Raw genomic sequence first — 15,581 nt, 5'->3', positions numbered from 1 at the left:
TGAGTATTGTAACTCAACCGGAAACTGCTGCCATAAAGGGTTTATCTCTTCCATTCATTCAGCCAAGCCAGACACACATCTACTAGTAAGGTATTTACTAGGAAATGATACAAACAGCCAGGAAAAGGGTGCATCGCAGAACAGGGTCTGTGCGTATAAGATGGGTATTTCCCCTTTGTCACGTCATTTTTTCCATGAAGATGCGCTTAAGATAGGAAGGGTAAAGTACCGACACGTGGCAGGCCCCGGGTTTAGGGAAGGGAACGTGAGAGAGACGTCAATGGAGGCCCACAACAGTGAAACCCCTGGAAGAGGGCCAGAGCAGTCCCCTGGTGCAGTACTCAGCGAATGCGCATACACAACTGGAAAGGCCTTGGCAAATTGCCCAGCCCTGAGCTGAGCGGGGTCAGGTCGATGTCCTCAGGCTCCACCAGCGGATGCAACGTGAAGTTCTGGAGAATGGAGGTGAGGTATATGAACAGCTCCATGCGTGCCAGTGGCTCTCCCAGACACAGTCGGCGTCCTGTATGGGTGGGAGGGCCGAGAGCAGTGGAGAGGTAAGAGAGTGTGGGCTGCACCCCATATTCTTAGAGGAAAATGTGTGGATTTGAAGGGAATGATTGGGGTTATCACTGACACAGGAGGGAATGAAGCCAAGGTAGTTGCCAATATGAATGCAACTGCCTGGGTTCAAATCTTTTATCAGAACATCACCACAGCTGGGACAGAACTGGGGTGCAATCCACTGTGATCTGGCTACGGAGACCAACTCTCAGCCACTGCCCCTTCTCAGAGGCAGCATCTGGCACACAAAAGGCAATTTATCTGACTTTAGTCCTCATTTCCTCCTCCCGGTACAGAGTAATTAGAATGCCTGCCTCCTTCAAGCTTCCTGCTATCCTTCCCTCGCCAGCGCTGCAAGGTAGCGTTAAGGAAAACCAGAGCTAACCGCGCCACCTAGTGGAGATTCTGATAATAATCATTCTTAAGGGCTGGAGAGATGGCTCAGCGGTTAAGAGCACTGACTGTTCTTCCAGAGGTTCTGAGTTCAAATCCCAGCAACCACATGGTGGCTCACAACCATCTGTAATGAGATCTGATGCCCTCTTCTGGTGTGTCTGAAGACAGCTACAGTGTACTTATATATAATAAATAAACAAATCTTTAAAAAAAATAATCATTCTTAAATGATTGTCTTGGCTTCCCCCTCGGTGTTTGGAGCCGAATTAGAAAAGGGAAATTTCTGTATGCCAAGTCAAGGAGGGGGTTGGATAGATCGAGACGGTTTGAAGAGTAGGGTTAGGGGCTGGAGAGATGGCTCAGTGGTTAGAGCACTGACTGCTCTTCCAGAGGTCCTGAGTTCAAATCCCAGCAACCACATGGTGACTCACAACCATCTGTAATGGAATCCGATGCCCTCTCTTCTGGTGTGTCTGAAGACAGTGACAGTGTACTCAATATACACAAAGTAAATAAATCTTAAAAAAAAAAAGAAGAGTAGGGTTAGGATTAAAGTTCACTCCATCTCTTACCCGCCGAAAATGGCATGAAGGCGGGGCTCTTCTTGAAGGATTGATTGGCATCCAGAAAATGCTCAGGATTGAACTCCTGAGGGGTCTTGAATTGGTCGGAGTCATAGTGCACGGTGTTAAGGAGCGTGATGACATCTGTGCCCTGTGTGGGCGAAGAGACATTCAGTGATGTACACTCACCGAGGATTAACAACATTTTATGTGTATGAGTGTCTGTCTACACGTGTGTGTGTGTGTGTGTGTGTGTGTGTGTGTGTATGTGTGTGTGTGTGTGTGTGTGTGCGCGCCGCGTGCGCGCACGGTTGTCAGAAGACGGAGGCAGGTTTCCTGGAACTGGTGGTTGTGAATTGCTATGTGGATACTTGCTTGTTTGATTCCCTCCCTCCCCCCAAAACTCAGGTTTCTGTGCTGCAAAGATTGAGCAAAGCACTATGGATTTGACAAGGTAGGACTCCAGCTACATCTCCTAGTGATGAGAAATGGACGGGGGCCACCCTTGGCCCCGGGCTTTGTAGAAGTTCTCAGTGGAGGTGCACGGGGTGCAAAGTGGGGTGGGAAGTAGGGGGGTTGTTTTTGGAGAAGGTGTCCTCCAAGAATGGTGTTTTGGCCTCAGGAGATGTTCAGATAAAATTCCAGACCCCAGTAATTCTGGAGAGGGGTCCAAGGAAGGGGCTTGAGCTAGGAAGCTGTATGGAGTTCCAATCCCTTCCGGTATGAAGGAACTCTGTTTTTAAGAATCTAAGATGGCGGGGCTGGGGATTTAGCTCAGTGGTAGAGCGCTTGCCTAGGAAGCGCAAGGCCCTGGGTTCGGTCCCCAGCTCCGAAAAAAAAAAAAAAAAAAAAAAAAAAAAAAAGAACCAAAAAAAAAAAAAAAAAAAGAATCTAAGATGGCTAAGCCAGGGGTGGTAGAATTCCAATACAGTGGAGGAGGAGGCAGGAGGATCAGGAGTTCAAATCCAGCCTCAGTCACATAGGGAATTCAAGGCCAACCTGAGCTACAAGAGACTTCTTGGGCTGGAGAGATAGCTCAGTGGTTAAGAGCACTGACTGCTCTTCCAGAGGTCCTGAGTTCAATTCCCAGCAACCACATGGTGACTCACAACCATCTGTAATGGGATCTGGTGTGTCTGAAGACAGCAACAGTGTACTCATATTCATTAAGTAAATAAAATCATTTAAAAAAAAAAGAGACTTCTTCACCAAAAAACAAACAACAACAACAAACGCTGGAGAGATGGCTCAGGTGCTCAGGTGTTAAGGGCACTGGCTGCTCTTGTAGAGAACCTGGGTTTGATTCCCAGTACCCTCTTGGTGCCTCCCAACCATCTGTTACTTCAGTTCCAGAGGCCACAGCGCCCTCTTTTGGCTTCCTAGGGTTCTGCATACATATGGTACACAGACATTTAGGTGAAACACCATATATGTAAAAAATAAAATTAAGACTTGAAAAAAAATGTTTGCAAACTTCCCACCTCTGCAGCTTGGCACTCTAGGAGCTGATTGCTAGGGTCTAAGGATACCCCTTAGCCAATTACAAAAGTCTGAGATACTTATCCTAGGTTACCCCCATGTCCTTTCAGGAGCCCAGCACACCTTGGGTATCAGGAAGCCCCTGAAAGGTGTGTCCCGAATGACGCGGTGGGGCAGGTTCATGGGGATGACGTCTGCAAAGCGCTGCACTTCGTGGATCACCGCGTCTGTGTAAGGCATGGATGCACGGTCCTCCAGCGTGGGCATCCGCGAACGTCCCACCACACAATCAATCTCTTCCTGCACACGGGCTGGAGGTGGAAGGGGACAGTAGTAGATGGTGTTTCCTGAGGAACGGCTGGGACTGGAACAAGTTTGTGGGAGTGCACGGGAGAGTCAAGTCAGAGCTTTTCTAGCTGTTGGCTGTGACCTGTAATCATTGCATGCGGGAAACTGATGCAGGAGGATAGTTGTGAGAGTTTTGGCTACTCTGGGTTTCAAAGCATTTGTTTTCGGGAGAGGGAAAATGTTGACTGTTGCAGGGGTTTCTGGGTGTGGGTTGGGGTAGGTGGGCTTTAGGGCTGTTTGGTTCCTAGGACCTTCATTTGACTTCAAGAAGGGCTTTGAGGCTCATGGACCTCATGGGTGTACAGGAGAGCTAGCTCTCTCCCACCAAGCCAGGAAGACAACTGGGAGGCGGAGCCTGGAGAGAGGGAGGCGGAGCCTGGAGAGGGGGAGGCTCATATGCTAGAGGCGGTCCACAGTCCACGACATCCAGAACCGGTCAGTGTCCTTAGCTAGACCTTGTGTCTGGGGCTCAGGGGAGGGGCTTTGAGAGGACAGAGGGAGAAGGACTCAGAGGTCGGATAGTCACATGTGTTGTGGGCAGGTCCAATAGTACCCAGGCAAGGTCCGGATGGCACTGTGTGGACCCCGAGGGCCAAGAGGCAGGCATTAGCCTCTCAGTTGGTTTGGCTTGTATGAGAAGGTTGTTAATGGAGGGCTCTACTAGACTCTCTGGATGGGGTGGGGCAGGAGTGGAGGGTGGGAGAAGGGAGGGGGGATGTAGAGAGGGCTTTGCTGCCCGTATACCTTGCACTTTGGGGTACTTCATAAGAATGAGGAAGGCATGGCGTAAAGTGGTGCCCACAGTCTCCGTTCCACCAAAGAGCAGGTTGTGTGTGGTCATCAGTAGGGTGTCCATATTGAAGTGGCTCAGTGGGTCTTGCTTCTCCTGTGGTTGACAGACGGTCCTGTGAGTCAGGGACTGGGAGAAGCTTAGACTTTGGGGCCTGTGTGCTGCCATTACTAGTCGCTGGTTCTGTCCCTCTCTTGAGCTACCTTTTTTGTGGGAGCCGAGGAGAGTGAAGGGAGAGATAAAAAGTGTCAAGGCCCAAGTTGAACAACTTGACCATCCACAACAACGGCTTAATGACTTGTTAATTGGTAGTCTCTCTGGGCAGGCGTTCAGCAGGGCCAGGTGCCACAGCGTCACGACTCTACCCGAGCTGAGACCCCTGCATGTTTGAGGCTGGGGGCAGCAGGAGGACTTCACAGCAGCGCAGAGGGAGAATCTTCATCTCATGCCTACCTGTACCATTTTTGTGAGGAAGCAGTCGATGAAGTCCCGGGGAGAGTTGGGGTCCAGGGAGTCCTGGTGCTCGCGGACGCTGCGGGCGATGAGATCTTTCATGCCCCCAAAGTTCCGGAACACGCGTCTGTGCGGCCCAGGCACCCAGTCCAGGAGACTCGGGAAGATGTTGTACATCTGGGGACCAGAGTTGAAGGGGCTTCATAAAGCAAGCTGGGGGGTTGATGGACTACACGAGGCAAACATTAAATTGACCTTGACCCGGTCTTGGCAGGGGCAGCCAAGTTCCTCAGCCAAGAGGAAGGGGCAGGCGTGGGGGCGGGGGGTTGGGGGTGGGGGCGGTGGGGAGGACAGAGGAGGATCGGTGAACCCTGTGACTGGGGGTGGGGTTATAAGGTAAGGAGTGGGGGCAGGTCAGGCCGGCTAGATCTCTGTTGGTTTTATGAATTTATTTTTCTGAGACATAACCTGGTTCTTCAGTCCCGGCTGGAGGAATTGTTTCTATGTAGTCTAGGTTGGTCAGGAACTTGTGGCAGTCCTCTAGCCTCGGTCTCCTTAGTATGGGGATTCCGGCCCCTGGTGCTTTTTAGGAGCTGGTGGGCCCACTACCCCATCTGGTTGACCTCAGAGTGCTTACCTCGCCCCAGGGGCTGCTCATAATCTGGAAGTTGTCATTGATAAAGTGGATAATGGTGAGCAGCCGTTCATCGTCATAATCGAAACGACTGCCGAAGATGACAGAGCAAATAATGTTGGAGACCGAGCGGCTCAGGATAAACACGGGGTCAAAGGGCTTGCCTGAGGTGGAGAGGTGAAGTGGGTCAGCGCAGAGCTCTGCTAATACATCGTGTGCGACAGCCAGACGGAATGCTGCCACGGTTTCTGTTTGCTCACTGTTCACCCACCCATGAAACAACATCTTGCAGCCCAGAATGCTCTCACTAGACTGCTCAATGTGCAATATGACAACACTCTCAAATAATTTGGGAATGTCACGCACAACAAAACTCACCTTATCCTGCAGAACAAGAACGCTTAACAAAAGGACTGTCTGTTCTTGGACACTTTACACTGCCCACAACACAGCACACGGGCATCAGAGCAAACAGCTGCCCACAAAAATCACCAGCAAGTACAGCCAAAAGTGTCTCAAGGGTGGCTAGCACTTGTAATCCCAGCTGAGGGGCCCAGGGAGGATGATTGCTGCAAGCGTGAGGCCAGGCTGGGTTGTAAGGCTCAAAAACTGTCTCAAAATCAGACAGCTGGGGAGCAGAGGGTTGTCTCAGGGAGGCTAGCTCAGGCTGTTAATGATTGCCTATAATTCCAGGAGATCTGACTCTTTCTTCTGGCCTTGACAGGCACCCCCACACACGGCACACGTTAACACAAACGCATACATGACAGACCTTGTCTCAGTGAAAGAAACCAAACCAAACCTCCTAAACCAACCAAACACAAAATATGCCAAGACAGACAGCCCACGGACATCCCGAGGTGCAGTCACAATCTAATGCCTCATGATGTCAGTACACCCCAACATCTGTCTGCCCAGCACACGGCAGCAACTCACAGCAGCTCGTGGGATGGTGCATAGCACACTGTGACATCCTAAGACACACAAGAGAGGTGACACACAGTGTGTTAACATTGGGGTGCAGCAGACTGCACAGCACAGTACCGCACACAATGCCTGAGGACAACTTTACCACAGGGTATACCACAGACATAGTGTCTAACCTCTAACCATCCAACAGCCAAACACTATGGGATACAATAAAAGCAACAAGTGCTAGGTCCGGTGGTGCAGGCCTGTAATCCCAGCACTTGGGAGGCTGAGGCAGGAGGCTCACTGTGAGTTCCTAGCCAGCCTGTTTTGAGAACAAACAAACAAACAAAGCCTGCATCTTAACATCTGAGCTGTAAGAGCACAGTTCCTAAAACAGTAGCTGGAGGGAGAACTTTGCTTCGAGTCTAGCGTGGGCTCTTAGTCTCCGTGCTTTTTCTTTATTTGAACCTCAGTTCTCGCCTGTAAAATGGGTGTGGTAACAGTCCCCTCCTCATGCAGCTCTTAGAAAGAGTCAGGGAAATTCATAACTGAGTCCTGACTCATCATGGGGCTGCCACAAAGCAAACTGCTGTGGTAGGTAGAATCACGGACACCGTGGGTGTCCACATCCCCACCCCAGAATCTCATCTTAGATGTGATGTGATTCAGAGTTTTGTAACACTGGGCTGGAGAGATGGCTCAGTGGTTGGGGATATGTACTGTTCTTGCAGAGCACAGGGGTTCGGTACCTACACTGGTCACCTCACAATTGGCTGTACCTCAACTCCAGGGGGACCCAATGACTCTGGCCTCTTCAGACGGCTGCACTCATGTGCACATGTCTCCCCCAGACACATAATTTAAAAAGATTATAAAATCTCAAAAATGAATTTTATTATAGGAAAAATATTCTGAATTACCTGGGTGGACCTCAGTAAGGTCCTTATAAAGAAGAGTTAAGTGGGTATAAAACAAAGTATGTTAGCTGGGTTGGTGGTGGCGCACACCTTTAATCCCAGCACTCAGGAGGCAGAGGCGGGCAGATTTCTGAGTTCAAGACTAGTCTGGTCTACAGGCAAGTTCCAGGACAGCAAGAGCTACACAGAGAAACCCTCTCTTGAAAAATAAAAAGTGTGTTGGTGGGAAAATGAGGAAGAGGAAGAGGAAGAGGAAGGAGGAGAAGAAGAAGGAGGAGGAAGAAGAGGAAGAAGAAGAAGTAGAAGAAGGAGGAGGAGGAGAAGGAGAAGGAGAAGGAGGAGAAAGAGAAGGAGAAGGAGAAGGAGAAGGAGAAGGAGAAGGAGAAGGAGAAGAAGAAGAAGAAGAAGAAGAAGAAGAAGAAGAAGAAGAAGAAGAAGAAGAAGAAGAAGAAGAAGAAGAAAGAGAGAGGGAGAGAGAGCACTCTATTGACCTCCTTAGTACTTCGAACCTAAAAACCCATGTAAGATGATGAATTTGAATCTGGCCGAGCATGGTATCTTCACCTATAATCGAAGCACTTGGGAGACTGAGGCAGGAGAATTGCTATAGGTTTTAGGCTAGCTTGGGCTACAGAATGACAACCTATATAAAACAAGGAAGCACACAAAAAGTTTGTGTTATATTAATATAATATAATATGTTTGTGGTAATTGAAAAAATGTATTTGGTATGTGTATGTGTGTGCAATGACATAACAATGGAAGTCAGAGGACATGCTCTTTCCTTCGATTGTGTGGCCAGGCTTCGCAGTGAGCACCTTTGCTAAGGCATCTTACTAACTCCATTTGTGGAGTGTATCAGAGCGTTAAGAAGCTACCATAAGCAGCTATGACCTCACTTACGTTACACGCGATCCCAATTTCCCCCCTCAAAGCTAGTAAGATTTGGGGAAGAAGTGTGTGTGTGTGTGTGTGTGTGTGTGTGTGTGTGTCTGTCTGTCTCTCTCTCTGTGTGTTTGTGTGTGTGTGTGTGTTTGTATTCTGCATTTTAGCTTCTTCTGTAAAGTGGGGCAGATTATGAGACTCCATTGGTTTATGTAATTTTTTTTTCTGGTTTAGGATCTTGAACTGTGAAGACTGGCTTTGAACTCATGATCCTCTTGTCTCAACCTTCTGAGTGCTAATGAATTTTCAAAGAGAAGACCATACCCAAGGGTCTTGTAGCTGTAGGAAACTGTGATTTTGTTTGAATTTTGTACTGCTAAGTTGGAACTGTTATCTTGTGCACACTAGGCAAGTACTTTACCTGTGAGCCATGACCCTAGTGGCTCACTGGGGGATTCTAGGCAGGGGCTCTACCTGAGCCACGCCCCCAGCCCCTCAGTGGGGGATTCTAGGCAGGGGCTCTACCACTGAGCTATGCCCCCAACCCCTCACTGGGGGATTCTAGGCAGGGGCTCTACCACTGAGCCACGCCCCCAGCCCCTCACTGGGGGATTCTAGGCAGGGGCTCTACCACTGAGCTATGCCCCCAACCCCTCACTGGGGGATTCTAGGCAGGGGCTCTACCATTGAGCTATGCCCTAACCATCCCCTGGAGGATTCTAGGAGGGTGTTTTACCTTCCTAATTACAAATCCCATAAGAAATAAAATGATCCAATCCAAAGTATTTAGTTTTAATTATGTGTATGTTTGCTTGTGTGTTTCTGTGTGTGCACGCACACATGTGTATGGATGCCCATGGAGGCCAGAGGGTATTGGATCCTCTGAAGCTGGAGTTACAGGAAATTGTAAACTACCATGTGGCTGCTTGGAACTGAACCCAAGCCCTCTGTAGGAGCAGGAAGTGCTCTTAATCACAGAGTCATCTTTCCAGTCCGATTTCCCCTCACCCTGTGAAACAGGGTCTTGTGCAACATAGACTGTCTTCAAATTCACTATTTAGTCAAGAATGATCTTGAACTCCTAGCCCTCTTGCCTCCATCTCCTGAATTCTGGGATTACAGGTATACACTACTACGTTCAGGTCCAGCTGTGATGGTTTTCCCCCAACATTTTAAATTAGATCTATTCATTATAATTTGTGTGTGAGTGCTTTGCGTGCGTGCGTGCGTGCGTGCGTGCGTGTGTGTGTGTGTGTGTGTGTGTGTGTGTGTGTATGTGTGCACCATATGTATGCTTTGTACCTGTGGAGGTCAGAAGAAGGCACTGGATTCCCTGCAATGGTGGTGATTCACCCTATGGGTGCTGGGAATTGAACTGGTGCACTTCAGCTCTCCAGCTGTGCAGTAAGTATGTAAGAATGTTATCATCATTACCCACTAGAAACAGACAAGTTGGACTTTGAGTGCTACAGACAACATGACAGAACTGTGAGCATTAGGGACGCCTCAGAAGCCCTCAGGCCCACCCCCCCCCCCCGGGCGGACAGTTCACAGCACGGGCAGTGTGAGAGACCTCTAGTAGGATGGGTGCTATGCTGTGGTGTGGCCTGACCTTCCGTTTTCCGCAGCACGTCCAGCAGGAAGCTGCCTTCTTCCAGGATCCGCTCCTCGATGCTTCTTTTTCCCATGCCAAAGTTCCTCAGGATTTGGACAGAGAACCTTCGGAGGATCTTCCAGCGTTCTCCATCGGAGAAGGCGATGCCTGGGAAAAGGAAAAGGAATGGCAGATTCAGCTGGCAACCCTTCCCCAAACCACAGCCTCGGAGGAGTCATCTCTTCCTGATCAGTCAGGAGGATTCAGTTTAGAATCTCCCTCAATTCTTCCAGCAAACCCTTCCTGACTCCTGGGACTGGGTTCTGTAGGACTCTGGGCTTTCCTCAGCTGATCACTCTGCCTCCATATTCCCCTGTAAAGACTCGCCGCTTTGAGGTGTCAGAAAGGCAGAGTAAAGACACATTTTTGTGTCAAAGTGACCTTTGCATTGTCAACAGATCTTGATTGCTTATTGATTACTGAGTGCACAAATAAGAGAGATAAATAAGAAAAATAAATACCAGGACACTGGGAGCCCATCCTAGGACAGGCATGGTGTCTGAGCCTTTGCACAACCCTTCATGAAAGTGAGTCTCTTCCTCACTTCCTTAATTTTTTGGTACTAGGATTGATTGAACCAAGGGCTACACAGACACAAAGGCAAGGACTCTATAACAGAACCACCTTTCAAAAACAAAAAACAAAACAAAACAACAAAACCCCAACCGTTTTGCTTCTATTCTTGGCAGTGACTTTTTATGTAACTCTGACTGGCCTGAAACTCATTCAATCAGGCTAGCCTTGAACTTGCAAAGATTCCTGTGGTTCTGCCCACCAAATGTTGCGATTACAAGTGTGTGCTACCATGCCTGACTTTCTTTTCACTTTTATTAGTACTATAAATTGTTACATTTATTTATTGGATGTGTGTGTGTGTGTGTGTGTGTGTGTGTGTGTGTGTGTGTGTATGTGCCATAAATATATGTAACTAGCAGGTATCACTTTTTTTCTTTCTACTTTGTGGGTTGTAGGGATTGAACTCAGGTATTCAGGCTTGGCAGCACACACCCTTACCTCCTGAGCCATGTAACTGGCCCCATAATTTATTATTTGTATTGATACCAGCTATCTTTCTCCGTCACTTTCCACATCTGTTTTATTAAGGCGATGGCTTTCACTTGTATCCGGAGTCTGCCGATCCAGCTAGTCTAGTTACCTAGCTCTGGTGATTCCTGGTCTCTGACTTCTGTGTGTGCTGGGATTATAGATAGCTACCACGTCCACCTGGCATTTATGTGAAGGCTGGGGATCCAAACTCCCAACCTCACGCTTCTGCAGCGAGTGCTTCGCCCTCCGAGTCATCTTCAGGCCCTGAACATGTCACCCCGCCTTGACCTGACTAGTTATCTTCTTCTTTCCGGTCTTAGGAGGACCTCTGGGCAGGAATTCCTTCCTGGCTGGGTCAGGTACGTTTTTTTGGGTTCCTGTAGCTCCCCAGTGCAGTTCTGACCATGCTGGGATGTCAGTCTCACGATGGCCTGCATCTTAGGAATCACGGGAGAACGTCTTGGTTTTTATATGTGTCCTTTTTTTAATTGTATGTGTATTGGTGTCTTGCCCACACATATTTCTGTGTGAGAGTGTCAGATCCCCTGAAACTGGAGTCACGGACAGTTGTGAGTTGCTTCATGGTTGCTGGGAATTGAATCTGGGTCCTCTGGAAGAACAGCCAGTACTCTTAATTTGCCAAGCCATTTCTCCAGCCCCAAATATTGGATTTCTTTAAAAAAAATTCTGATTTCTCTTGACACAGAATTAGCTGTTGCCGAAGAAAGAAGATGAGGGAGATGGCTCAGTGGGTAAAGTGCTTGCCACAGGTTCTATTCCCACCGCCCATGTTCTGCTAGGCGTGGCCATGACTATCAGTGGTGTGAAGAGAGATGGAGAGAGACCCTGTCTCAAACACTGTGCAAACAGACACCCTCTCCCCAATTGAGATGGGATTTGAAACAGGGGAACATGGATGTAGTCCTGAAAGAGATTGGTGAGACAAAGGCCTATGACTTGGCTACTCAATGGAGTGGAGATTTGACAATGTGGTTGATAGAGTAAGGATGGGGTGAACGTAAGGTTCGACTGAGTGGATGTGGAGGCTGGTATGGCTGCCCAGTTCAAGGTATAGGTGGGAGCTGGAGGTGAGGTAGATCCTACCCTCTTTTCAGCATTGCTTGTCTGCATCCTTCATGAGGTCATTAGTGAGATCTGAGCTCTGAATGTCGTTGAGAGGACAGCCTCTTACCCTCATTCCCTTTCTAGATGTGCAAAAGTCTAGAGGCTGGAGGAGGTGGGAGCAGGCTCACCGTTGCCCTTGGTGAAGTTGAAAAAGATGGGGTATGAGCCTCGGCCACTGAACTCCTCCCCTTTGTCCACAAGAGCCTCCTTCACAGTTTGATATCCGCTGAGGACAATCACACGCCTGGGCCCCAGGTACACCGTGAACACTGACCCATAGTCCTTGCTAAGCTGGAGGTAGAAGAGAGAGTTTACAGGGGGCTTGGTGGCCATGGCAACCCATCTCCATCACCCTTTGCCAAACGCAAGTACCCTGCACCTTGGTGAGTGAGGTCAGCAAGTCTTGGGAGCGAAGCTGCAGCAGGTTTCCTAGGATTGGGAGAGGCTTGGGTCCTGGAGGGAGCTGGCCCTTGCCCCATGAGGTGAAGGTCAGGGACAGAGAGATGACAGCCAGGAGGAGAAGCAAGATGGCTGTGCTCACACCATCCATAGTGAAGGCAGCTGCAGTGCCTGGTGGGACAAAGTGGGAGAAGTCAAGTGTGGGGTCCCTCTATTCACATTCTTCTGGAATTTTCCTCCTTAGAGTCCAGGTGGTGGGACAGCGGAGGGAAGGAGAGACAGAATGATGTCAGAGCGTTAAAAGGTAGAGGAGGAAGAAGGAAGAGGAGAGAAGGAAAGGTGTTTGACGACACAGACAAATTGTCAAAACGTAAACATGAGAAGGACTGCAGAGACAGGTGGAGACAGACAGCTACAGGGACCCAAAGAAATAGTCATGACATTGGAAACAATCTATGTGTTTACTGTTTATGTAGCTTTCTATCAGCTACCAATTTATCATCTGCTAACCATCTATCTACTGATTGTCTATCATCTATCAACAATCCATCTAACATCCATCCATCCATCTATCTATCTATCTATCTATCTATCTATCTATCTATCTATCTATCAATCATCTATCTATCCATCTAACATCTATCTATCTTTCTTTTATCTCTCATCTGTCTATCTTAAACCATCTACCAAAACACTGTCTCTCACAAAAAGAGATAGCAAAAGATAGAGAGACACACGGAGATGGGTACAATCAGAGAAAATAACAGGAGAGAGACTGACGGGGGCCAGGAAGGAGAAAGAGAGAGAGAGAGAGAGAGAGAGAGAGAGAGAGAGAGAGAGAGAGAGAGAGAAAGAGAGAGAGGATTACTAAGAAAGAGAAAGAAGAGAGATGGTGAAGAGACAGATACACACACACTTTTTTCCTGGTCTATTTAGACAGGGTCTCACGCAGCAGCCCATGCTGGCTTCAGAGTCACTCCTCCAGCTCCAGTGTCTTGAGTGCCAGAATTACAGGTATACACTAGACCTAGCTCATAGATGCACACCGAGAAACAGTCATATTGCTGTGTGCCTGCGACCCAGCATAGGGGAGGCAGAGGCAGGAAGATCACTAAAGGTTTGAGGTTAGCCTTATCTACATAGTGGGTTTCCAGCCAGTCAAGGGCCATTAGTCAAAACCTCATTGCAAGAAGCAAAACAACAAAAACAAAACAACTCCTCCAAATAAAACAATAATAAAACCCCAAACAAAGCCAAACAAACAACAAAGAAACCAAACCAGAAAACTATGAAACCATCCAGAGATAGACATTTCAAAATAAAGGATCTTAAAAGACACGTATTAAAATGACACGCATGATAATTGCTGTTTGTTAAGTTAAAAAGAAGAAAAAGAAGGGAATAAAGAAGGGGGCAGGGAGATGGATGGGAGACAGAGAGAGGGGAGAGAGGGAGGGAGGGAGGGAGAGAGAGAGAGAGAGAGAGAGAGAGAGAGAGAGAGAGAGAGAGAGAGAGCCTTCTCCTAAAAGGGACTAAGGAGGACAGAGGACATGGTCCCACAGAAGTTGAGACAGACATACAAGTCCCAGAAGAGAGTCTCAGAGATGCAGCCAGCAACCTCTCTGCAGAGTTACCCCTCACCTGTATCAGTATTCTGTAGTACTGTTCTGGAGCTCTTGTGTGTGCTGAGGGGTGTATGTGTGTGGGGCACCTGCTCTTAATTTGTCTCTCCATGCTCCTCCTCTGCCCTGCCCTCTTTCTTGGTTCTTCCAATGAGCTTAATCTCCTCCTGCCATTCCATCATACCTTCCTTGTAGACCCTGGGCTCTTAGCCAGCTGGCATGGTGGGGTAAATGGGGCCACACCTCTAGAGCCTTCTGTCACTTTACTGGGTCCTCCTGGCTTGAAGGCTGACCGTAACTCTCCTTGGTGTGGACACTGCTTGCTGTTTGCCTTGGAATAGGGCAAAGGCTCTTGACTCTGGGTCTGGTTTTTGAGGACAAGGTGGGGTTATGGGGTGTTGGCTAAAAAATTAATGAGCCAGGGAGGGAATATTGTGGATCCAATACTGGAGCCAGTTCTAGCTTAAGCTCTTTTGTTCTGTGTTTATGGGTTCAAGTCCAGTTTTGTTACTTTGGCCAGGAGTCCTTGTGTAAGGCTCGTTCCCTCTGCGTTGAGTCCTCATTTCCTGGTGTCTCTAACTCTCTTTTTTTAATTGGATATTTTCTTTATTTACATTTCAAATGTTATCCCCTTTCCCCTGATTTCCCCTCTGGAGTCTCCCTATCCCTTCCGCATTCACCCTGCCTCTTTGAGAGTGATCCCCCACCCACCTACCCACTCCCTCCCATCTCCCTGCCCTGGCTTTCCCCTCCATGGGGGCATTGAGCCTTCACAGGGCCAAGGGCCTCTCCTTTCATTGACTGGCATCTCTCTTACTGGATTCTTCTTGCAGTCTTGCGGTTTGTCTCTGGAATTCTTTATGACTCTCATTCTGTCTCTCTCATTTTGGCAATAAAATAGCCTTAGAGGCATTGTATTAAAGCGACACATGTGATATGGCTGCTTGTCAAGTTAAAAAAAAAAGAGAGAAAGAAGGAAATAGAGAATAAAAGGGACGGAAAGGGCTGGAGAGATGGCTCAGTGGTTAAGAGCACTGACTGCTCTTCCAGAGGTCCTGAGTTCAATTCCCAGCAACCACATGGTGGCTCACAACCATCTGTAATGGGATCCGATGCCCTCTTCTGGTGTGTCTGAAGACAGCTACAGTGTGCTTATATACAAAATAAATAAATAAATCTTAAAAAAAATTTATTAAAAAAAAAAGGAAAAATGGATACATTGTAGCCATTTTTGGGGACCCTTAGAGGTGCATCCAGCTTTGTTCTCCTTCTGGAAGGTGGGAGATGAAGCCCTTGAAGCCATCCTTTCTCTGTAACATTATTTTTAAAATAATAATTATGTGTATGGATCTGGTTTGTCCATGTGCGTGCAGCTGCCTACAGACGTCAGAGTTGGATCCCGGATCTGGAATTGTAGGCGGTTGGATCTTCTGTAAGAGTGGCGCAGGCTCTTAACCACCGAACCATCTCTCTAATCTGGTCCGCGTGACCCAGAGCTTGCTACGTAGCCTGAGGTGACCTTGACCTTGGGGACTTTCAGCTTCACCTCTGGAACGATGGTGCTACAGGCATCCACGCTAGGTTTTGGTAGTTGAGGAGGGTGGAACCCAGGGCTTCATGCATGGCAGACAGACACTCTACCAACGGAGCAGCTACAGCCCCGGCCCTGCCTGTCTTTCTCTCTGCATTTCTCCCATCCTTATGTCACAATACGTTCTTCTACGTTGCCGTCTCTTCTCGTGTCCGTGACTCATACTTCTGGAAACACAGTGAGTTAAGGAGAAAGGCGGGGC

The 15,581-nt window shown here is 48.3% G+C and overlaps 1 protein-coding gene across 1 annotated transcript; it reads right to left on the bottom strand.

The window, feature by feature from the left end:
• Positions 1-80: 80 nt before the first annotated feature.
• Positions 81-13,866, bottom strand: Cyp2f4 (cytochrome P450, family 2, subfamily f, polypeptide 4). Its single transcript, NM_019303.2, has 10 exons — positions 13,808-13,866; positions 12,147-12,337; positions 11,896-12,058; positions 9,554-9,703; positions 5,231-5,391; positions 4,594-4,770; positions 4,095-4,236; positions 3,126-3,313; positions 1,533-1,674; positions 81-523 (listed from the first exon to the last, which is right to left on the bottom strand). The coding sequence occupies exons 2-10, from the start codon at positions 12,315-12,317 to the stop codon at positions 342-344; spliced, it is 1,476 nt and encodes a 491-aa protein (NP_062176.1). The 5' UTR covers positions 12,318-12,337; positions 13,808-13,866; the 3' UTR covers positions 81-341.
• Between the last annotated feature and the right edge of the window lie 1,715 nt (positions 13,867-15,581).

Source organism: Rattus norvegicus, chromosome 1 (assembly GCF_036323735.1).
Source record: "Rattus norvegicus strain BN/NHsdMcwi chromosome 1, GRCr8, whole genome shotgun sequence".
Taxonomy (NCBI): Eukaryota; Metazoa; Chordata; class Mammalia; order Rodentia; family Muridae; genus Rattus; species Rattus norvegicus.
Note: the sequence above shows the minus strand (reverse complement) of the source record. Positions and strands in the feature narration are given on the sequence as shown.

Bases quoted from the DNA above. Each gene is read 5' to 3' on its own strand.
- Cyp2f4 (NM_019303.2), bottom strand. From the start codon at position 12,317: ATGGATGGTGTGAGCACAGCCATCTTGCTTCTCCTCCTGGCTGTCATC. The intron at 4,771-5,230 runs GTAAGCACTCTG...TCTGGTCCCCAG, and splicing joins TGAGCAGCCCCTGGGGCGAG to ATGTACAACATCTTCCCGAG. The intron at 1,675-3,125 runs GTGTGCTGGGCT...TCGCCCACACAG, and splicing joins GGGGCTTCCTGATACCCAAG to GGCACAGATGTCATCACGCT.